Raw genomic sequence first — 22,967 nt, forward strand, 5'->3', positions numbered from 1 at the left:
CATATGAAAGGCCAACAAAAGAGAAGCTTTGAAAATGAGAAAACCACCCAAATTACCCATCGCACTCCACGTACCGTCCAGATAGCCTCCTCCTTCACGAGCCTCCCCACCCCCACCCCGTCCTGGGAAGTATGACCCCGGAGAACGGAGACAGAGGTCGGGGCACCGCACAGCAACGCACAGGTGACTCGCACCCACCCGTGGGCCTCGGACCTGCCCGCAGAGCCCGGGGCGCGGGGCGGGGCGGGCTGGACCCCGGGGCGCATGAGTCAGGCCAGAAGCTCGGGAAACTCTGAACCAGGAGCGAGCGCGGGGCCCTCGGGTGGCCCTCGTCACCCACCCCTCCGCCTGTTCCCTCGGCGGCGTGTGGGGACATGAGCTCCCCCCGGCCTCTGCGGCCGCCCTTCGCGGAGGCGGGAGGTCCTTGTCACGGGGAGCGAAACGAGGTTCCCAGCGTCATCGAGCTCCTGAGGAGCGGGACTGAGTCTGTCACCCCCATATTCGGACAGGGTCCTGCCAAGAACCAAGCCCTTCCTGGGGCCTTTTAAACTAAAAATCATAAACACGAAATCGCAAGGTCAAGCCTCCAAGGTTTTAAGCCGGAACTAACGTTTAGTCTGCATGTCCAGGTCTCTCGTGTAAACTGCTGGTGAACCAGACTCTTCCGACTGGCGCGTTCGGGCCCGACGAGGAGGTCGGCGTGGCCCACCCGCTCGCCAGTGGCACGTCCTGCCCTTGCCTGTCGGCTCCAGATTCTCTGCAGAGCTTAGGGGCACATGTGGGAAGCTGAGGCTGCGCCCCCAGCCCTGGGATTGTCAGAAGTCCCCCGCTCAGGGCAGAGCGAAGGAAGAAAATGAACGCCCTCCAGAATTCTTGTGTCTAATCGGCTGGGTTTAGCCCAGACCAGGGTCTTCCCAGCCTCAACTCCGTTGTCCTTTAGGGCCGAGCGGCCATCCTGTGCACGGTGGATGGCAGCAGCCCCCCCCCCCCAGTGGAGACAGCCACGAACGTCTCCAGGCACTGCCAGGCGTCCCCGGGGGACATAATCACCCCCACCCCCCAGCGACGGCCCACAGGTAGATAGATAATCTCTCAGCGTAGTTCTCTGGAATGCATTGTTCCTTGCAAAGGAAGACGCAGACTCTGCGCAGAGACGGGGTGGGACAGCGACGTGTCCCCCAGGCTCGGGAAGGCACTCCGCAGGGCCTTGACGAAGCGGGCCCTGCCATCGCCAGACGCCGTGACGGGGGGCGAGGTCCCCGCGACGGTCTCAGCGATGGCTCCCGGGCCCACACTGAGCCGCCCCACTCTGACAGACGCCTCGATTCCGGAAGACGACCCAGACACTGCCCCCCAAGCACTAGGGCTAGGACCGTCCCAGACGCGACCGTGGAAACCGTGTCCCAAAGCACGTGTTCGTTACCTCGGGCAGTGACGAGTCCGCGGTGTGCCCGTGCGCCAGAGCAGAGCGCCGGCGCGAGGCGAGGCCACGGCGCCTTCCGGACGTCAGGCCGTCGCCGGCCACCAGGAGCGGAAACAAGCCCCACAGAGGCAAACGGCCTGCCGCGCGTGACCCCCTGCCACGCCTCGTACAGACCAGCGCTCTGTGTCAAAGGGCGGTGGCACCGGGATTTGGGATCCCAGACGCACCGCGGGTACGTGCCCCCCAAGAGTGTGCAGGACCTTTCCTTGGGAGGTCCAGGGGGAGGCAGGCAAAGTACTTCGAGGTACGGGCAGAGCTTCCCAGTACGCAGCCCCCCGAAACCAGCGTCCTGGCAGGACTGAAGTTCAGTGCTTTGTCCACCCGGGGATGCTCCAGGCCTGCGGTCTGGCGCTCTGGGGACCTTCCTGTGCTCACCGGCCATCCCGCTCCGCCCCGCTGGGCACGTGCCCGGCTCCCGCATGCCCCCGCACCCCCGGCTCCCGCGTGCCCCCCGCATTCTGCCATTCCGGGCTCACCTTAGTGGGAGTGTCCCCAGGACCCAAGGAGGAGAAGCCTAGGGCGCAATGTCCACATCCCGGACTCGTAGGCGCGGCCCGGGAAGCCGCAGGCGACGGGCGAGTTCGGCCTTGTCGCCGACTGTCAGAGGCCTGGGCACACGGGCCCGCGGGCCTCGTCCGGTGGCCTCCGTCTGCGCGGGGGACCAGACTCCGCTCTCCAGCAGACGGGCGATCTCGTCGCGCCCGGAGGGTTTCACGTCTGGCTTTTTCACAACCCCTGCTTCTCCTCTTCGCTCGTCGGGAACCCAGGAAGTTGTTCACACACTGAACCAAACAGACAGCGTTCAACACCGGCTCATGGACAACGGGCCACGGGGCCCCGGGCGGCCCAGGAAGCCACACGACCTTCGACCTTCGGGGCGGGCGTGACGGCAGCCGCTCTCCGGTCTCCGGCGGGGCGGGGGCTGCAGAGGGGACGAGGAAGGGCGGCTGCTCCCCCCCGCCCCTCCGCTGCAGCCCGCTCCGGCGGTCTGGCCCCTACTGTGTGCCAAACCACTGACAGCTGCTTCTTTCCGGCCTCACGAGGCTTCGAAGGTCACCCATCGAAAAGGACACGAAACAGCGAGCTCCACGTGGCAGAGCTTCAGGCTCTCTGGCCTCTGGGTTTCAGGACAGGGCTTCTCTCCCCAGCACCCGCCTCACGTCGCAAACCCGGGCTCCGCACGCCTGCCCACCCCCCACCCCACCCGCAGGAGTGGGACAGACGCTTTAAAGACACTGGCAGATGGTCCCCCGGCAGGCGCTGTTCCGTGGCCTTTGACCTGTGCCTCGGTCACCCCCTGCAGCTCCGCGGCCAGGCGCCCTCGGCGAGGAGGACGCTACGGCCGAGTTCGAAGGAGACGACCGGAGTCTGGACGAGGGGACAAGTCAGAGCGAGTCTTCAAGGCCTGGCCGGAGGGGGCTCCTGGAAGGGGCGGAGCGCTGAGTCCCCGGCAAGCCCTCAAGACGAGCCTGCACCCCCAAGACCCCTCAGAGGTCTGAGGGCGCCGCGCCCCGCGCCCCCGGGGAGATGGGACGTGCCCACACGGCCCGGGGCCTCAGGCCGCGGGGATGCGGTTCAGCACCCGCTCCCCTCCCCCTCCCTCGCTCTGTACCTCGGTTCTGGAAGCGGCAACTAGGAAAGCAGACAAGGAGCTGGGGAGCCCACCAAGTCCCCGAGGGCCCCACGGTCAGCGCGGCGTGGAGCGGCAGGAAGAGACCTCTGAACGGGGGTGACAGCGAGACACCTACGTGAGGACCCGGCGGACAGGCAGGGGACGTCTCAGCAGAGGCAGGCGGGAACGACAACCAGGAAGCACCCCCTATGTGACATAACCGCCCCGGCTTGCCCCAGAATTCTAGGAGAATGGGGCAGGGGCACAGGGTGCCGGGGCAGCGGGGAGCGTCCTCGACGGAATTGCTTGCTGTTCCACGCACTGCAGCCGACCTCGTAATGGTGAGTCTCGCCCCCACCACTTGACAGGGACCTTCCTGTGGGAACTTAGACCCCTACAAAGCGCAGAGTGAACTCGCGACCTTCTCTGCCGTCCGGGGCGCATGTTCGGGCCGTGATTTCCTCCGACCGCGCCCTGCCGGTCCTCCGAGCTGTGCCCTCTCGGTCTGCGTCCCCTGACCCGTGGCCGTGCTATGACCCCACCACCTGCATTGTCACCCAGCCTGAACCCTGTTTGGAACCAGGCAAGGCACCCGTGCACCTGAGGACGCGGGTGTGTCTCAGGCAGGTAGCCACAGTGATGTGCAACGCTGGGTTCCAGCTCTCGCCGTAAAGCCCTTCGCGGGAAGCAGGCGCCCTCCCACCGCAGGCTCGGCCTCTGGGCCCTGCTCGGGGCTGGCCGCCGAGTCCACAGGCCAGGCGACCTGCGTGGGCTGCTTCCCTGTCTCAGCTCCCAAACTCACGGGTGAGGCCCGAGCCCCGGGCCCCAGCCCACCTTCGCATCGGCGAATAGCTCTCTACAAATCGGCCTCGTCGGAGGGAGAGGCGGTAAGAACAGTGTCGGGCGGCCGGGCCCGTCCCCGAGCAACCGCCCGGGCGAGCCTGCCTGCTGACGTGCCTCCCAGACGTCCCTGCCTAAATAGGTTTGGCTGGCGACTCACCGCGTGGCCTCCGGTCGAGGGATCTGAACCACGGAACCTTCGCGGAGACGGTCCAGGGGCGTGACGTGCGGGGCACCCATGCCAGAGTCCTGGGCTCCGACTCCGGCCCGCAGGGCAGGCGGGGGCTTCTCTGCGCTGGCTTCGTCCCGACCGCCGCCTGCACCCCCGAACTCCGCCCCTCCCCCAAGCACATCGTGGGGGTTTTGCCTTTGGCCACGCTCTTTTTAATATTACGTGTTCACGTGTACGTGCTGCGTGTGTTGGTGCGATATTCTCACACACGCCACCCAAACGCCAAGTATGCTTTTAAAACGGAGACTCAAATGCCCTTTTAGGAAAAAAAAACAACCTTTATTAAAAAAAAAAAAATAACTTACACATTGAGAGAACGCTCTGAAATACGAGTGTTCGTTTTTGTGCACCGGGCTGCAGCCTGGAACAGTATTGCTTTTTTTTTTTTTTTTTTAAATGTAAATTTACAGATACTATTAATGTCAGGAACTGCATTACAGAGCAGTCCCTGCTCCACGTCCCATGCTGGCACGAAGCACCACACAGATATAAAACCGCCGTAAATAAAACATATATTTATATATTTATACATTTATAGATATAAAATTCCACAACAGCTAACAGTTACTGTTATCCTTAGTCGAAACCGAAGTCGAGCTAATCTTAACGCTACAGCACTCTGCATACATGTCAGCATGATACCGCCCGTACAGCATTTAAAATATAAACTTTCAAATAAGGTACAGCAAATAGTGAGAAAAATAAAGTCTTAACGTTTAAATACAAATCGCCGTATCAAAAAACCTTCGGGAAACACAGCAAGTCCTACTTTACAGAAGTGCAGGCAAACCCGCCCCGGCGCTGGCTTTGACAAACCCCACGCGACGTCACGCGGCACGCACAGCCGTGACGGCCACGCCGGCAGGAGAGGGGGAGAGAGGGGGGCCCCGAGGCCCCTCGGCTTCGCCTGGGCGGCGACGCTCCCCGGCGGCCGGAGACCCGGCGAGCGGTCACTTGGGGCTCTGCTCCAAGGCCGAGTACTCGGTCTCCGACACCCGGGACGCGTCGATGAGCTTGGTGAGGCCGGTTTTGGCCGAGTACTTGAAGATGAAGGCCTTCATGAGCTCGTAGCGGTAGTTGCGGTTGATGAAGCTGTACAGCACGGGGTTGACGCAGCAGTGCACCAGCGACAGGCACTGCGTGACGTGCAGCGCCGTGAACAGGAAGTTCTCCAGCCGGCAGCTGAAGGGCACGTAGTGCAGAACGGAGCAGACGTCCAGGAGCACGGCCAGGTGGTAGGGCAGCCAGCACACCAGGAAGACCACCACGTAGGAGAAGATGATCTTCCGGCTGCTGTGCTTCTCCTGGTCGCCGGACGCGGCGATGGCCCGGGCCAGCAGGAAGTAGAAGACGGCGATGACGCAGAACGGGATCACGAAGCCCAGGACGACGGACACCAGCTCCATGCCGATGAGCCACTCCCTGGCGCTGTGCTCGGGGTAGAAGGACCGGCAGTAGGTCTCGTTGTTGGACGCGGACGTGACGGTCTTCAGGTAGTAGGTGTCGGGCAGGGACACGCAGAAGGCCAGCAGCCACACTAGGACGCAGACCACACGGCGCGTCACCTTCTTCCGGTGGCTCGAGGTGTTGGTGAAGTAGGTGATGGACAGGTAGCGGTCCACGCTCATGCACGCGAGGAAGAAGATGCTGCCGAACAGGTTGATGGAGAAGATGAGGTGCGTGACCTTGCACGTGAGCTCGCCCATGGGCCACTGGTTATGCTGCACGAGGCTGACCACCCAGACCGGGATGGTGACCACCACCCACAGGTCGGCGATGGCCAGGTTTAAGATGTAGCAGTGCGTGTCGTAGCCGGTGGTCTTGGCCTGGACGTTCACCCAGACCACCACGAAGTTGGCGATCATGCCGATGACGAAGATGAAAATGTAGACCAAGGACAGCGCGTACAGCAGCACGCTCTTGCTGGCCAGGCCGGGGCACGTCACCGTGTCCACCACGATGCAGTCACTGCTGTTGCACGGCCAGCCGATGTCGGAGAAGTTCCCCGGCTCCGAGTAGTCGAAGAGATGCAGCTCCATGGTGTCGAGGGCGGCGACCCGGCGACCTGCACGACAAGTCACACCAAGGAGACGGGGGAGGGGGAAACCACTGCGTTAGAAATCGCGTGTGTCGGTCGAAACGCTTCTCCAGCGCCCTGGGGGCCCAGCTCGTCCGCGTCGGCCCTGCAGGAAACCACCCGGACAGAGCTCTGCAGAATGGAATCGAGCCGGCCCGGACGCCGAGCCCATGCGGCGCCCGCGGAAACAGCATTTGCTTCTCAAGACATCGCCAGGCCGGCGGGGTCCCGGGTGTGACCCGGGTGTGACACAGTCCGGGCGCCAGAGGAACGTCAGGCAGCCGAGCCGCAGCGGACGCGGGGGGCCAGCGCATTCTAAGCGGCGACCGCGGAGCCGGCTCGCCCGCACCCCCAAAGCGGCGGGGCCGCTCTGCTCCCCGCACCACGGATCGCTGGCACCCCGGCCCGGTGTCTTCACCGGGGCGGTCCGGATTCCCCTCCCATTTCGCACTAGAGGTGCGACTCAGGGCTCTTTACCTTCCTGCGGGATCCGCGCGTGCACCTGGGGTGCGGGCCGCCCTCCGTCCGCGGGCCCCAGGGCTCGGGAGACACGGGCAGTGTGTGGCGCGTCCACCGAGCTCCGAGCCTGCCGACTCTGGCGTGGCCGCGTGACCCTCAGCTACGGGCGACCAAGCAGCTGCCCCCAGCGCTGAGCCACCGCCCAGGGTCCCCTCTTTAATCACCTGCCTCGGGGATGGTTCGCGCCCAGACGCAGAACACAGAAGTCGCCTCCTGCTGCAGGAGGGCGGACAGTGGGCGCGGCTCAGCGCCCAGGTGGCCACGGTCATGACGTGAAGGCACAGCTCGAAAGCCTCTCCCGGGCAGGGATTCTGGCTCCTCACTCACTGATGTCCGACTTGAGACCAGTTAACCTGTCGGCCGCTGCTTCTCAGGACACGGCCACCGGCCTCACGGTCCCCTGAGACCCCAAGGCCGAATGCGGCACCTACCACGTGGCACGTGCTCTGTAGAGCCACCGCTCGCAGAGGGCGAAGATTCGCTCGGCTCCCGCCCCACACTCCGCTGACTCCTGCGGGCAAAGCGGTAAGTGTCCCCGCCCTGCAGGACCCTTGGGAGCCCACAGAGGCGGGCCGCTGGGTCCCCTCTCCCCAGGACCCCACTTCTGGCAGCTCCGCTGGGTTACGAGTGGCCGCTGATTCCCCAAGGGGAAGCGGAAACCGGCCCCACGGCTGGGAAGCCTGGAGGTCCACAGAGCCACCCAACCAGGAGGTCATGCCCCATAGCCACTGACTGGCCACCAGCATGGCGGGCGCCCAGGAGGCTCGGGAAGGCCAAGTTTAGGACAAATAAACCCCTCGCAGGAGAGACTTCGGAAGACCCCGTCCTCGGAGGACCCGCGTACGACACAGGCACACAGGGCAGCAGGGGACACCTCCAAGGAGTGGTCCCAGGCCCCCGGGACCCACCGGACTGGCCTGGGGGGCGGCCAGCCCCAGACGGCGCCTGGGAGCCGCTGTGCGTCCTCCCCGGGCCGCAGGGCAGCCTGGACCCGACCCGGGCCCAGAGGGACGGAGGAGGCCGGCATGCCCTCCCGCGTGCTCGCGATGCGGCCAGCCTCTTCTCTGTTTCCATAAAATGACACACATGGCTTAGTTTACGTGACCTGATTACCCGCAGGGCGGAGGCGCTTGGTTGAGGAACAAGCCTCAGTCCCGCAGCTGGGCAGAGGTTGAGAGCCGCTTGGCCGACGCCCCTGGGGGCCCCGCCCTCTGCCACACGGGCACCACCCGCCCGTGAGGCCTCAGCAGGCACGGCCGTGAACCCCAGGGTCGGGGCGGCTCACAGGTGCCGGAGAGAACGGAACGACCCCCACTCAGCCTTCGTCAGCCTGACTTGGATGCCAAGTCCCCCCACCTCTTTCTTCACCCCGAGGTGACGCTCCGCTGGTCTGGGTGTGCACAGATGGACAGGGGCACAGAGTGAGAAGACACCTGCCCCCGTGCCCCTCCCCAGGAACTCACTCCCAGGAGGAGGTGTTCTCCCAGGCCCCCCGCCCCCCTGCACCTTGGGGACCCAGGGCCCCAGGCGTGCTGGGAGAGGGTATGTGCCTCTGCCGTCTGCACAGCGACAACCCGACGTGGTGATTGCTGCAAGCTCTGCCCAGGAGCCGGGCGCAGCTCCCCCTGCAGCAGTATGCCCCCCCCCCAGGTGGCACAGTGGGGCTCTCGGCCGGAGCAGGGCCGGGGCCGGAGCAGAGCTGAGGCCGGAGCAGAGCTGAGGCCGGAGCAGAGCTGAGGCCGGAGCAGAGCTGAGGCCGGAGCAGGGCCGGGGCCAGAGCAGAGCCGAGGCCGGAGTGGAGCCAGGGCCGGAGCAGGACCGGGTCAGAGCAGGGCCGGGTCAGAGCTGGGCCGGGTCAGAGCAGGGCCGGGTCAGAGCAGGGCCGGGTCAGAGCAGGGCCGGGTCAGAGCAGGGCCGGGTCAGAGCAGGGCCGGGGCCGGAGCGGGGCCGGGCACTCCATGCTGGAGTGCGAGAGCCGGCTGGCTCCGCTGACCATCGGCCGCTGATCATCCGTCGCCGACAGCCAGGAGATGAAGCCTCGACCTGCACCTTCCTCGGGGACCAGGCTGCCCGCCCCCCGCCCCCGGAAGCGCAGAGGAAGGAGACGGGACCCGCGGCACTGTCGAGGCCCACGTGTTTAAACGGGGCCAGGAGGGGAATCAGCCCCAGGGCTGCGCAGCCATCTGGGTGTTTTCCACGCGCGAGGTCTCGGAGACACGCAAGGGCTGTCTCTAGAGAGGAGTCTGTTCTTCGACAACGGCCACGTGCCGTGGCGCGTGGCGCGTGGCCTGCGGCAAAGGCCAGGCTGCCAAGCGCACGGGCAGGCGGCCCAGGGAGACAGGGCGGGCCTGGTGATGAGTTATGGGCCAAGATTTTCACAGGGGAGCCTCTCAGAGCCCCGATCCGAGCAAACTGTGTGCCCAGGCCCTGGTCCCCTAAGCCTGGCCACCTAGCTCCCAGTGAAGTCTGAGCGAGGCGTCTACTGAGCCCCTGCGGCCACGTGAGTCCCCCAAGTGCCCGAGGGACATGGCCAGCACGTCAGCCCTCCAGCCGAAGCAGCGTGACCTCATCAGCACACAGACAGCTGAGTGTGCTCTACACACTCGTGTATCAGCCCACGTGGCTGGGCCGCTCCGCTGGGAGGCGGCGGGGCTGGCGACCATGGGAACCTGGAGGAGACACCGTCACCCACCTCAGGTGAGTCACCGCTGCTGGAACACACCAGCGATTCTGTCCCCGCGGGCCTGGGGCCGAGCTCGGGGAGACTCTGTGCGTCAGGCCCGCTGCCCGCTGCCGGCCTCCCTGTGGCTCCGAGCCCGCCTCAGACAGGTGGGAAAGAAACAGGGCGCAGAACGAAAGACTCGTCCAGTCCTGCGGCCTCACGGGTCACACGTCCCCCAGTGCGCCCACGAGGACGTGTACCGAAGTGCCGCTCCTACGCTAGCAAAACCCGGAGACGGCACGAACGTCCGCCCGCGGAGGGACTGTCCGCCGGCCGCAGCGTGACTCGGCTGTAAACACGAGAGGAAGAACGACTTGTGTGAACGCGGAACGTCACAGCGGCAAGTGAAAGGCAGTGTGCGCGCACACGCACACACACGGCACAGCCTCACATGCGAAAAACGCAAAAATTATGTTTTCGTATGTACATTCGTGTACGTAAAGACATAGAAAATTATCTGCGGAAAGTCTAACCCTGGGCCCGGGGTGGGGGAGATGAGGCGGCAGAGGGGCAGTGCGGCGTTTGCTCCACGGGCATCGAGAATCATGGAACTTTTCTGCAATTTTGTGACTGATGTGAATTTTAGCGGAGCGTTCCGTTTTCCCGGACCACAGAGGCCCAGCCGAGCGCGGGCGTCGCCGTGGGCTCCCTTCTCCCTGAGCGTCATCTCACGGGGCTGCGGGACCTGCCGCTTCCTCAGCCGGCATCGCGCCGTCGCCACGACGACTGGATGCCAGGGCCGGCCCAGGCGTGCGGAGGAGCGGAGGAGCTCTGGCCGCCCCCGCCCCGGGGTCTGTGAGGGCCTCCCGCACCGCCCCCCAGTCCCGGGGGGTGGAGTGGAGGGCTCCCCTCCGTCCCCTCCAGCCTTCCCTGCGAGATGAGCCGCTCATCATTCACCCACCCAGTATCCTTGACAACAGGAGAGCGGCCCGGGGTATGTAGCTGCATCTAGATGGCCGGCCTGAGCTCGCCCGGCCGGGGGCCCGGCCAGAATCAGAGGCGTGCGAGTTCAGCCTCTCCACCGGGCGGTGGCCTGTGCTGTGGTCACCATGCCCCTTAGCTGGCCGAAAGTCAGTCCCTGCACGCCGGAATGCCAAGCGTTCGGCTATCTGCTCACCCAAAGCGCCTTCGCTGTGTTTGCAAGTTCCCAGCGCAAGCCAGGGAGACCCCCGCCCCCGGCTGACCCCCCAGCCCCGCCGGTCCCGAGCGACGCGCCCCGCTTCTCCCGCCTCTCCTCTCCCTGCCCAGGGGGGCAGTGCCAGGCGGTGTAACCGCCCGGCTTACGAGGCCGCCGCCCCCTCCAGCCCCGCGCCCGCGCAGCTCGACCGTGCCCGTGCGGACGCGGCCAGGCCTTAAAGCCGCCTGGCACGAAGCAGGTGCGCAAGGAAGCGGTCGTCCCAGGAGCAACAGTCACTCAAGCTCCACTGGACACGGGCTCCCGGAAGGGGCCGAGCAGACGCTCTCCCTCTGGGCCGGCACCCCTTCTCGTGCCCCGATGTCTGTGGCATCTTCTGCCGGGCGGCAAACCGGCATCGGCTCACGCTGCCCCGGGAGCTCATCAGCCTGCCAAGAAGGTGAGGCGGCGAGAGGATGGGGGGGCGGGCGCCCCTGGAGCGGGAGGGGGAGGGAGGCCCACTTGGGGGACGAGGGGCCTCCAAGGGAAAAGGAGAGACGAGGGAATCAGCCGTGCGTCTTGAAGACGGTCCCCGAATCTGGCTGTGGCCGAGCCCCCCATGAGGGAGGGCTGGAGGCGACGGTCGGGCCCGGGGGTGGGGCCGAGGGAGCCAGGCTGGGCCTGTTCCCGCAGGAGCCAGGAAGGCCTTGGGCGAGGGACCTTTCGGGCTGAACAGGCTCCTGAGGGTGGAGGTGGCGCAAACCACAGAGAAGGGCTGTGGACGTGTCACGGCGGGTGGCGGGCCCCCTTGAGGGAGGAAGGAGCCCCCGGTCTCCAGGGGTGCAGATGAGGGGACCCGGGCACCAGCTGGGGCGCCGAGGGGCCCTCTGGCCCCGGGCTCTTCGGGACTCTGCCTACGGGGACTTCCTCACTGGCTTTCTGCCATTTGGGAGCTGTGTTCTCCCAGGATAGAATTTCAGGGAGCACTTCGGCGCCGCCCCCAGACAGGACCAGCTGTCCAGCCTCCGCCACTGCCGTGCACCTGGAAACTGAGGCTGGGCAGGAGAAGGAACCCCGCACCGAGCGAACAGAAGACCGTGACACATTGCTCACACACTCGTTAGCGACCCCGAGTGATCTCGGTTTGCACAAGTAAAGAACTGCTCTGAATCATATGAGAACTCAAAAAATAATAAAGGGAGAGAGGAAAAAAAGGGGGGGGGAGCTACACCCTAGTTCAGATATCGGCCACTTACTCTCAGGGCCCATGGACACGACACTTTACACCTAGAGCATCCTCGTCCACGTTAAGTATTTGGGGGATAAAATGAACCCCACACCCAGAAACTCGGTCTCGTCTGCCGGGTTCGGCTGCCCGACAGGGAAGGGCACATCCAGAGGGCCCACGTCACAAAGGCTGCCGTCTGAGCTGGCCACGTGTAACCAGAGCCCTAATTCCCACCCAGCTGAGGACTGAGTGGAGCCAGGGGGAGGCCAGCCAGGCTGAGAGCCACCCGCGGTGGGTCCTCCCGCTCTGCACGGCGGGGTTCCCAGGAGAACGCTATGCAATCTCAGAGTCCTCTATTAACACAGAGAAAAGATCCCCACAGAGGTACGTGGTGCAGTAAGAGAATGTGAAGATGCTACCTTGGTGACCGAGCCCTCAATGTCCCCAGTCCCCACGCTGCACACTGCCCCTGTACCCATCTGTCCCTCGGCCGACGGCAAGCAGCTCAGGGCCACCTGCGATGGTCTCAGCCTCTCCACCCCGTGGGCACTTGGAACAAAACACCGTCAGCTTCCCAGCCTACTTGTGGCTGAGCGAACTTTAATCCCCCCATTGCTAAAAACAAGCAATAGTGGATTTTTTTCCCCCACGGTAACAAAAGCATCAAATACTTCCTGCAGAGAACTATTAGGCACTCAAAATTAGAGAACTCCCCCTTTTTCCTTTCTTTTTTTTTTTTTTTTTTTTTTTTGCTTGCTTCCTATTTTTTCGTAGAAAAATGTGTGTCCTGGAGCTCCAATTCTCTGGACTTTAGAAAGCAGAGATGACCCTTTCTGAACCGTGCCCAGCGCATGCAAGTCGCTCGGAAGGCATAGTCTCCAAGAGCAAAACTACATTATTCGGCTGCTGGCTTAAAAGTGCGAATTCTTTCTGGCCCCGACTCCGTGAAACCGCTGCGAAGAACCTGGTCCCGACATCTCAGGTCTTCTGAGGGTTTACAGAGCAACTTCCAGCCTCAGGTCTGAGTAACTTCCACCGACGCGTCTCATCTCTCCTCAAAAACAGGAGCCTCGCTGACCAGAACGCTGCACAAAAAGCCACTGTTCCTGACTAAATGGGTTTTTTTGTTTGTTTTTCGGGTTGCTTTTCTACCCCCCCCACCCCCCATCCAGAAAGCCTATACTCCGCCTGTTCTGGGCCTGACTGGAAACCGAAACACCTTAACTCCCCCGGGGCTTGCAGTGAAGAGGGGAACGACCTTACCCCCAATAACCTGACTCCCTGAAGCACAGGCATGCTGCCTTGGCTATACTTTCTGGAATTTTCTTTAAACTGATTGCAAAACATGCCCATTTAAAAAAAAAATCAGATGGGCAATAAAATACAGGCATTTCTCAATTTTCTCTAGCTTTTCTGCACATGCAGCCCCTCCCCCCGCTCCCGCCCCATCTCCTGAGGCTGCAGCAACAAGCCGGGCAGTTGTGTGCACATTCAAGTGTTTATGGCAGAGACAGGGGGGAAAAAAGAGCAAATTGTTTCCAAGCCAGGGCTCCCACGTGCAGCTCTGCTTTGGGGGGGGGGGCTCTGCCTCTGGCCGCGGCTGCCGGCAGATGCCTGGGCACGGACACCAGCGCCCGCCCTCGCTTTCCCGGGCGAGCCTATCTGATCTCCGCGTCTTCCTGGCACAAATAAAGGGACACAAAGGCAGGCGGCGTCTGCGTTTAAAAAGAAAAAAAGTTACCACACTGAGACTTTGCAGAATGGGGTTTCAGGGGTTGTCACCGCATGAAATACCTTCAAAGGGCTTAGAAGTCCCCTCTTGCACTTCTAGAAAATGTAATCCTGTTGCGAAGAAATTAATTGGGGGGGAGGGGAGTGGGGGGAGGGGAGTGGGGGGCAGAGGGGGAGGGAAAGAGAGAGAGAGAGAGAGAGAGAGAGAGAGAGAGAGAGAGAGAGAGAGAGAGAGAGAAAGCGCCCACAACAGTCACTATGACTTTACAACTTCTCATTCTGTCTGGAAAAGGCCAGTCCTGGCTAAGCCCCCATCGCTGACCTCACTCCAAAGTCCTTACTCTCAGATGCCCCCGACCTTTAAGCATGCTAACAAAATTGGACAAAACGTGCGGTTGACCTGAAGAGTATATTTAAATTACAAAACCGTGTGTGTGCCTTTTTTTTCCAACTGAAGTTGGACTTAACACCTTCTGAGAGAACAAGAAATATTCGAATTGGGTGAATATTCAAATTGGAAGCAAGCAAGAGACAAGAAGACGGAGCTGTGTTTAATATCCACCCCTACAGCTCCTGGATCCCCCAAAGCACTGATTTCAAATGCTCCAGACCCACAAAGGTTCCCAGCAGTTTTCTGCTTCAGTTAAGGGCGCCTGTTAATTTAAGAGTGCGTCTCTGCGAGCCCCGTCCGCGGACTGCAGATTCTATTTCCCAGTTGCTACACCAGAAATGAAACAGGTAAGCAGGGCCCCGGCCGCCGCGGGTGCCAACTCTGAGAGGCAGAATGGACCATCGAAGTTCTCCGCTCACTGGACCTTCGATGCCTCAGCAGCACAAAACAGAACACAAAACAAACAACAACAAAACAGCAGATTCCTAAATTCAACAGAGAGGTCCTTCCCAAGTCAAAAGCGACCTTTTTACTTTCTGCAGCGAATGGCGAAGCCCCCAGTTTGCAGGCGCACTCTGCAAAGCAGCCAACGCGACATGCAGCCCGTGCGTTCAGAGAGCAGACCCGCGGTCTCACCCATCGCAGCGATGAGAAAAAAAGAAGTCCTGTGACAAAGACCCCTGAGCTGAAGAGCAGAAGCCCCGGCGGCGCCTCCCCGCCTTCCCGAGCAGGGCCGCGGCCCGAGCGGGCGAGCAGGCTCCTACCTCGCAGCTGGGCTCCGGCGTGGGGGCGGCTCGCCTTCCCGGCTCCGCACTGCGCGCTGCCTGGGGCCGAGCAGCTCGGGGATCTGCGAGCTCGCGGCGGCAGGCGGGCGTTATATACACTGCAGGCAGGAGCCTCTAGATGGCAGCTCTGCAACCCCGTCCCCCTCCCCCGCGCCACCCGCTTCTCGGCACCGGCGCAGGGGCGCGCGCGCGCGCACACGTGCATGCAGGCACGCACGCCACACACGCGCGTGCACACACACGCGCGCGCGCGCCGCTTCCAGCAAACCTCTGACACACAAGCGCGCTCTTGGAAAACCCCGACCTGCCTTTTTCATCTGCGAAGTCTAACGAAGCCACAAAGTCCAGCCCCCATGGGGGAAATGTGTCAGCAGAAGGGAACCTGCGAAGGAGCCCCGGCGCCTTGCGAAATCGTCAAATGTTTAACCGGTCCGAGGCATGTCTTCGGCAATCCCATTAACACCCCGGGGCCCTTTGAATGCCTCTGAGCTCCGAGAAACACTTTGTTCCTGGGTCGCAGCTCCGAACTGCTGAGCCTCGCTGCTGATTCATTCCGCCCGCGTTTCTTTGTCAATGTCTCCAAAACAGGAGGCAGTTTTCAGCATGAGCACCCAGTCGGTGCCGAGTTACACACCGCGAACGCGGGGGAAGGAACCTGCGTGACACATCTTCACAGACTTCGCTAGAATTCTTTTATTTGTAAAGGAATTTAGGCCCAAAGTCCTTGATAAGCCGAAGGAAAAGGGTTCTCGGAAGCTCCTCCCCAGTGCCAGGCACGCAACAGGGCTACGAAAAAATCTCTTGATAATGTCTTCTCCTGAGGGTGAGTTTAGCAAGTGCTTTATTATTATTATTATTATTATTAAAATCCACATTCCCATCTGGAAGTGACTGGTCAAGTTCCATAATGGGGAAATTCAACCTAAAAATGTGCCCCACCCACTCCCCGCCCCCGCTCGGGTGGACAGTCACCTCTCCTGCCCTGTTTAGAAAAAGCAACCAGAAAGCCACGACCTGCACTTTCACTTTTAGAGCCGGGCTTGCTGCACTTTCTTCCCCAGGGTCAACCGCAGCGCGGCGCTCCTGTGTGTGTGGCTGCTTCCCGGGGACTTGCGGCGCGGTGGCTGAAGCCACACGGGTTACTTGTGGTATTCCCACTCGCCGGCTCCCGAGCTAAAACTTTCTGAGATTCTTTTTATACTTCTTCTAAAAATAAGAGCAGACGGCCGAATGCCCAGTCTGGGGGACAAGGACGTGCAGCTCTCTCCCGGCCGAGGCCTCGGGAACGCCCTGAAGGAGACCGATACTGTGGTTGGATGAAAAGCCTCGGGGACATTGTGAAAATCACTCCCGAGGGGACCTAAGCGCACACCTGCTCTGGGGGTGCAAGCAGAGGGCTGCTCACAGGAGCCCACCTGGCCCTGCCCAATCCGGGGACTGTCCCCGAGCACTGGCAGGAGTCTTCGCTCCTCCGTGTCCCCAGAGCGCCGCACTCCGAGCCGCCGGAGAAAGCGGCGGTGAAAACCGCACGCAGCGCCCCGCGCGCAGCCAGGGGTGCGGGGGTTAAGAGCGCCCCCAAGTAACGTTTTCGGTCCTGGTTTCTCCTTGCGGGTGACCCCGTGTCTGAGCCCGCTGGACAGGGACGCGCCGCCGCCACGCAGAGCCACCGAGCGCTTCCCCTTCTGCGGGTTGGGGCGCCAGGCTGAGGCGCGGGACGGGTTCGAGTTCACCCCGAATCGAGTGTGCTCTTGAAAAGAAGCCAGGCACTGACGACAAACCTGCGGCAGGATGCAGTTGCTAACGCGGAGGAAGGAAAAGGCAAAGTAGTAAAAAAAAGAACCCACTTCAGTTCTGACGCCGTGGGGCCCTCCCCTCCCGCGGGGCCCCTCCGCGGGGTGCAGGGGCGGCGGGACGTGCGGATGCCCGACCGCGCACCGCGTTAGCACCAGCGGGCCCCGCGCGCCCCGCGGTGCGCCCCGGAGCAGGCCCGCGGCCCTCCCTCCTCCCTCCCCTCCCCTCCCCCTCCCCTCCCCTCCCCCCAACCCCGCCCCGCCCAGGACCCAGCCCTGCGGGAAATGGAAGGGTGAGCGGGGCCTCGCAGGGAACGACATTCCATTCATCGCCCCAGGGCTTAAAATGTCTCTTGGGCCCTTGGGGCGTCTGCCTCAGCTTTTGGAAGGATCACGATTATAAGGGAGGCTTCGCACACGTGGTTAGCCTGGGAGGAGTGAGTTTCGGTCACCCCAGTAGGAAACTCTGAGAAGGCCGGAGGAGGCTCTGTCCGCGGAGCTGACCCAGCTGACTCAGAACTCAGTTCCTCACCCTCCGGCAGGCAGCGCCAGGACAGGAAAGGGCTGTGGGCCCCGCTCCCTGGCCCTCCCCGTCTGCCCCCTGCACCTGGGGTTTTAGGCTCCCAGGGGCAGGCCCGCCCTCTGGGATCGGATTTGCCTGCAGATGTGGCGGCCTGAATCAGCCTCCTGCCTGAAGCCTCCTCTGACTTTAAAGGCACAGGGCCAGCACCGCGAGGGCCTGGCTCCCCGTGAGCGCTAAAAACCGGGTCCTGTGGCTTCCGGCCCCTGCAGATGGGCCTCCAGAGACGCTCAGCTGCACCACTGGCCTGAGGACCGACAACCAGAGTGTGCCCAGGTGCCACCTCGAGTATATGGCACAAGACATGGGGGCCCAGGAGCCCTGCCGCGGGGGAGAGACTTCAGCACCTAGCGGCTTGGCCTGGCGGGAGTCATCTCACCTAGGACTGGACATTCCCCCGTGAATGACGGACACCAAGCGCTTCGGAAGACGGCCCTGCCCCCAAGAGCCTGGGCTTGGAGCAGACCGGTCTTCCTGAACCCCACTTACGTGCACACTGTATCTTAGCCTTTTTGAATATTAGGTTCTTACCTTTAAAATTGTTGTAATAGAACCTTCTCTTCTTGCCAGATGCTTCTCAGGATTAAATGAAAGGACGCCCGTCAGAGACACCTCGCGGGTCCCAGAAATGCTGGTTCTCCTCCTCCTCCCCGCCCGGCCCCAGTCAGGCTCAGTGAGGCAGAGCACTTCCCCAGGAATACAACAGATCGACTCCCCCAGGCTTGCAACGTTTGATGGACACTCATAAAGGTGGGGAAGTTTCCATCATAATAGCTAAATCTGAGCATTCACTCTGTGCCGGTCCCTCTGCTAAGTGTCTCGTCTACATTCTTTCATTTAATCTTCACAGCGACCATCAAAGGTGGCACTGTATCTGTCTCACATTTGTAACTGAGGAAACTGAGGCTCAGGGAGAGCGGGTCACCTGCCCAAGGGGAACTGCGGGTGAAGAGCTGGAACTCACCCCCGGGGCTGCCCGACTTCATTGCACGTGCTGTTATCTGGGGCCGCAGGAGGACCTGCTCTTAGAGGGAAAAAGGAAAGTCCTTGCGAGACATGCATCGGGCCGTCTTAAAGCTGGGTTCCCCGAAAGCGCCCCCTGGAGAACTCGGGGGCAACCGATTTCTGAAGGACGTGCTCTGGAAGAAGCTACAAGGGGAGCGGAAATGAGCCAAAGGTTCAGTAGTCCTGGCCAAGTCCCAGGCGCAGCCTGACCCTCATGATTCTGTGCAGCCCCAATAGCACCCTGAACTTGCCCCGATTCCAGACGTGGGAGCTGGCTTGCACACGCTTGCACCCCCAACCACTGGATCAGGGCTGCGGGGTGAGAGGGAGGATGTAACCCCCCAGGCACTTCCTGTTCCCAGCCTGTGTGTGCGTGTGCGAGGCAGCTCCAGGGCCGGGACCAGGGTCAGTCTCTCCAAGGTCCCGCCCACTCGCATGCCTGGGCAGCAAACCCGCGTTGTTAAATATGGGGTTCAGATCGGGGCATCAGGCACCTGTGGCATCTGTTTCATAGATCAGTTTTGATCCACGTAAGAGAAGTGAAACTCAGACCATGGTGACACACGACGCTTTGGCACATGGTAGATTCTCATAAATATTAACCGAAGGAACGACCTCGGATGGATCTCACTTCGGAACCTCATTTTTTGTCCTCTGCATATTTCACTCACCTTCTGCCTCGTAGAAACGGGGGGGGGGGGGACGGGGAGTTGGGAAAGGGCTCAGGTTAAATGTTCAGGAAAACTTAAAACAAACACCTTGAAAGTGGGCAAAGACTTGAACAGGTGCTTCACACGAAGGGACCTCCAGGTGACAAACAAACATGGAAAGCGGATGACTTCATAGTCACTGGAAAAATGCAAATTAGACTCACGGTGCCATAGGACTGAAGCCCCCGCCAGACGGGCCACAGCAGACATTACGGCATGTCGGCAGGGCTGTGGGACCGCCAGAATTCTCACGCGCCAGCGCCTCTCAAGCTGCATGGGGTGAAAACCCAGTGTCCTTTTTCCTTTTTAAATTCCCAGTGCATTGCAGACCAAAACATGGTCCCACTGAGAATGACTCATGGGTGGCCCCTGCCACCTGTGCCTCAGTATGTGACAGCTGAACTGTCTATTCACTGTCAGACAAGTCTGCTGGCCGTGTACTTGTATGTCTCAACAATGTCACGTTTCTGCAATAGTTTCCAAATGCTCGCTGTCAGTTTCTGGACTTTCCTCGCTAGCAGCAAATAGCTCACGCCCACAGTTCGGGTAACGTTGCTGTACCTCACGGTGGAGGTAGAAATTGGCACAACTCCTTCAGCAGCATTTACTAAAAGGAACCATACATCGACCTTATGACTAACGATCTCATTGCAAGGTACATACCTGGCTTGAAGGCGTAACACTGCACCAGGAGAAACACGCCGGAGTGCGTACAGCAGGCGTCATGATTAGAACCCAAAACGGAAATAACCCAACATTAGCAGAAAAGAATATTACAGACCAATGTTCCTCATGAACATAGACATAAAAATCCTTAAAATGAATTTGAAGAAAGGCAAAGCAAATCCAAAAATATATACTATGAGTAAATGAGATTTATTCTTGAAATGCAAGACTGGTTTAATATTTGAAAATTCATCTAATTCACTAAATTAGTAAAATAAAATATTTGAAAAAATAAGAATTAATTATTAACAACTTGCTGCAATCTGAGTCTTGAATGATTTTGACTTAATTTAATACCTTAATTCCATATTGAACATGTATGAATATGAAAAAGGTATGTATGAATGCCCGAGCTAGCATCCTACTCAATGGTGAAAATCGAACACTTGACTTCTGAAACGGAGAACAAAGCAAGGATATCCGTTTTCACCATTTCCTTTCGACAATGTGCTGGTGGTCATAGCTAGTACCAATAAGAAAGAAAAAAATTAATAAAGGTATTTGGGTTGGAAAGATGCGAAACCATTCTAATTTGCAGTTGACATGATGGTTTACATAGAAAATCCCGATGACTCTATAGAACAACTTGGATAATTAATCAGTGCACTATAAAGGCTGCAGAATACAAAGTTAGTATGTCATCCTCCAGTTAACGACGGGACACGCTCTAAGAAATGTGTCGTTCGATGATTTCGTCGTCGCGTGAACGTCATAGAGGCACTTGCACAAACCTGGAAGGCCGAGCCAGCGGCACACCTGATCCGCGTGGTCCAGGCTGCGGGTGCTCCCGGCTCGTCACTGTACTGGACGCTGCAGGCAACTGTAACAAACGGCACTTGTGTATAGAAACATATCTAAACATAGAAAAGGTGCAGTAAAAATATGGTATCAGAAAAACGGTTCACCTGTGTAGGACCCTTACGTTAGTGAAGCCCTCAGGACCGGAACGTGCTCTGGGCGGGCCGGCGACTGAGCGGGGAGAGGATGTGAAGGCCTCGGGCGCGACCGTGCACAACCGCACGAGATTAAATCCAGCACGGGAGGAAACGACGCACCTACGAGATGCGGTGGCGACCAGGCGAAGGAAAGGCTGCCGCCAGCGCCCCGCGCCCTGCTGTCTGGGAGCGACCGGCTGCGCACCCGGCAAGCGCGCGGACTCAGCCAGGAAAGCGCAGCGCGGCGCACGCGCGAACCCGCAGCAGTGTCTTTATCGTCGTGAGCGAGGGTCGTGCACGGTGCACAATCGTCTGCGCTGTGCTTTTGTACGACCGACGTCGCAGTAGGTTTGTTCACGCGCGCGTCACCACGGACACGTGTGAGGAATGCGTCGTGCCACATACAGCCCTAGGCCAGCCGCAGCTCCACCGGGGGATGAGAATTTTCAGCTTCGTTGTAATCTGATGGGATCGCTGTCGTACCTGTGGCCCGGTTACGCGGTGCACGACGATCCGCAAAAGTTGATTGTATTTCTAAATGTGTTTTTCTAGATCAGCAGCAAACAAATGAATTAATTCCTCTACAGTAACATCAAAAAGCATAACATACATTAATCTGAACAAAAGATATTTGAGATCTCTGTGGTGAAAACAACATAAACATCCCCGAACAAAGTTCAGAAGACCAAAATGAACGAATCGGTGTACCGTGTGAATGGATTTGGAGACTCGATATTGTTGATATATCAGTTCTCCCCAAACTGGTCTGTAGGTTCGACGCAGTCCTAATCAGAACCCTTAGGCATTGTCTTATGGAAGCTGGCAAGTTGATTTTTAAAGTTTTATGGAAATTCGAAAGACTTAAAAATAGCTCAAACTACCTTGAAGCGGAAGTATGTTGGAAGACTCACACCTTGTGACATCATGACTCACTATAAAGCTATGGTAATCAATCCAGCGTGTTATTGGCATGATAGACAAATAGAGCAAAGGAACCAAGAAAATCCAAAATAGACTCACATGAGTATAATCGATCGCTATTCAACAGGGGCGCCGTAGCAATGAGCAATGTTCAAGAACATTCTCCACGGGGTGGAGATTGACTGGAAGGGAATTTTCTGAGATGACAGCAATGTTGTTTGTCTCGATTGGCTATGTTTACATGGGCGTGGATAGCTACCAAGTCGCATAGGACTATACACGTAGACATGTGCTTTTCATTACATTTTACCTTTAAAAAGCTGCAGTATGTACACAGAAGATGGTATCGAGTATTTAAGATTTTAAAGCACTCAAAGAAAAGTACATCTTTCTCGTGGAACTCTACACAAAGCCTATGAGGTTCCTTCCTTCCTTCCTTCCTTCCTTCCTTCCTTCCTTCCTTCCCTCCTTCCTCCCTCCCTCCCTCCCTCCCTCCTTTCTGCCTCCTTCCATTCTTCTTCCCTTCCTTCCTCCCTGTCTTCCTGCTCAGAAAGAAAAGGAAAGAAAAGGGGCAAAGCAAGATCTTACTTTCAAAATAAACTTCCCCTAAAAATTATTGACAAACTTCCAGAGTTTCTATTTAAAGTTACTTTTGCTCCCCACCAACTTGAAGATAATGGTGACCTCTGAGGAAGGAGAGGGAGGGAGACGGGAGGGAGTGGGAGACGCGGGGGCCTCTGCGCGAAGTCCGCGGCATTTTCATTTCTTCAGGTGAAATATGCACATTTGTTAGATCTGTTGGTGAACACACCAGTATACTTTACATGATTTGCTCTTCTCTATGTTTGAAATTTTTATTTTAGCTTTTTAAATTAAAAAAAAAAAACTCGAATAGAAAGTTCTGAGTGAAGCATTGCTCTTTCTACTTTCACTTCATTGTAAAGTTCAGCAGAAAAAAAGCTTATTTTCTGATCTCTGAGTGAGTCCAGGAAACTCCTACCACGAGAGAATATCAAAGTGTGGAGGGCCGAATGGGGCCCCGGGGACACCGGGTCAACCCGAAGGCTCATTTTTCCGAATCTCTGGCAACACTCTGAAGTGCCGTGATTCCACACTCCGCGCTCTTTGATATATTGATTCTAGCTTCAAAACCTAAAACCGGTTCAGCTCAAAAATATCTGGACCTGAAGACAAGGAAGAAATGTCTGAGAAAATCTCATAAAATTATTTCAGTGGATACAGGTTTTAAGATTACCGACACTATATGTTAATAAAGTTATATAGTTTAATTTCCACTTATGCTTCTAAGGCCTATAGATAGTTTAAAATACAATACAGCTTCAAATTAGAAAAGGAGCCACTTCTTCCCTCCTTCCTTCCCTCCTTCCTTCCTTCCTTCCTTCCTTCCTTCCTTCCTTCCTTCCTTCCCTCCCTCCCTCCCTCCCTCCCTCCCTCCCTCCCTCCTTCCTTCCTTCCTTCCTTCTTCCTGTTCAGAAAGAAAAAGAAAGAAATGAGGCAAAACAAGATCTTCCTTTCAAATACACTCTCCCCAAAAATTATTAACAA

At 59.0% G+C, this 22,967-nt stretch overlaps 1 protein-coding gene and 1 long non-coding RNA gene across 3 annotated transcripts; one reads left to right on the forward strand and one right to left on the reverse strand.

Annotated features, from left to right (window-relative positions):
* Nucleotides 1-4,421: 4,421 nt before the first annotated feature.
* ACKR3 (atypical chemokine receptor 3) lies at nt 4,422-15,177 on the reverse strand. Of its 2 annotated transcripts, none has more exons than XM_016144300.2 (2): nt 14,714-14,861; nt 4,422-6,232 (listed from the first exon to the last, which is right to left on the reverse strand). In XM_016144300.2, the coding sequence occupies exon 2, from the start codon at nt 6,204-6,206 to the stop codon at nt 5,118-5,120; it is 1,089 nt and encodes a 362-aa protein (XP_015999786.1). In that variant the 5' UTR covers nt 6,207-6,232; nt 14,714-14,861; the 3' UTR covers nt 4,422-5,117. The 2 variants fall into 2 exon arrangements, with proteins under 2 accessions (XP_015999786.1, XP_015999787.1); XM_016144301.2 differs by lacking the exon at nt 14,714-14,861 and adding an exon at nt 15,043-15,177 and having other exon boundaries at nt 4,425-6,232.
* Nucleotides 15,178-15,449: 272 nt separating this feature from the next.
* Nucleotides 15,450-18,560, forward strand: LOC118613689. The gene is made up of 2 exons (XR_004955700.1): nt 15,450-15,557; nt 17,675-18,560. It is a non-coding gene; the product is annotated as an uncharacterized LOC118613689 (long non-coding RNA).
* Nucleotides 18,561-22,967: the final 4,407 nt, after the last annotated feature.

This window comes from Rousettus aegyptiacus, unplaced genomic scaffold, assembly GCF_014176215.1.
Source record: "Rousettus aegyptiacus isolate mRouAeg1 unplaced genomic scaffold, mRouAeg1.p scaffold_m13_p_2, whole genome shotgun sequence".
NCBI lineage: Eukaryota > Metazoa > Chordata > Mammalia > Chiroptera > Pteropodidae > Rousettus > Rousettus aegyptiacus.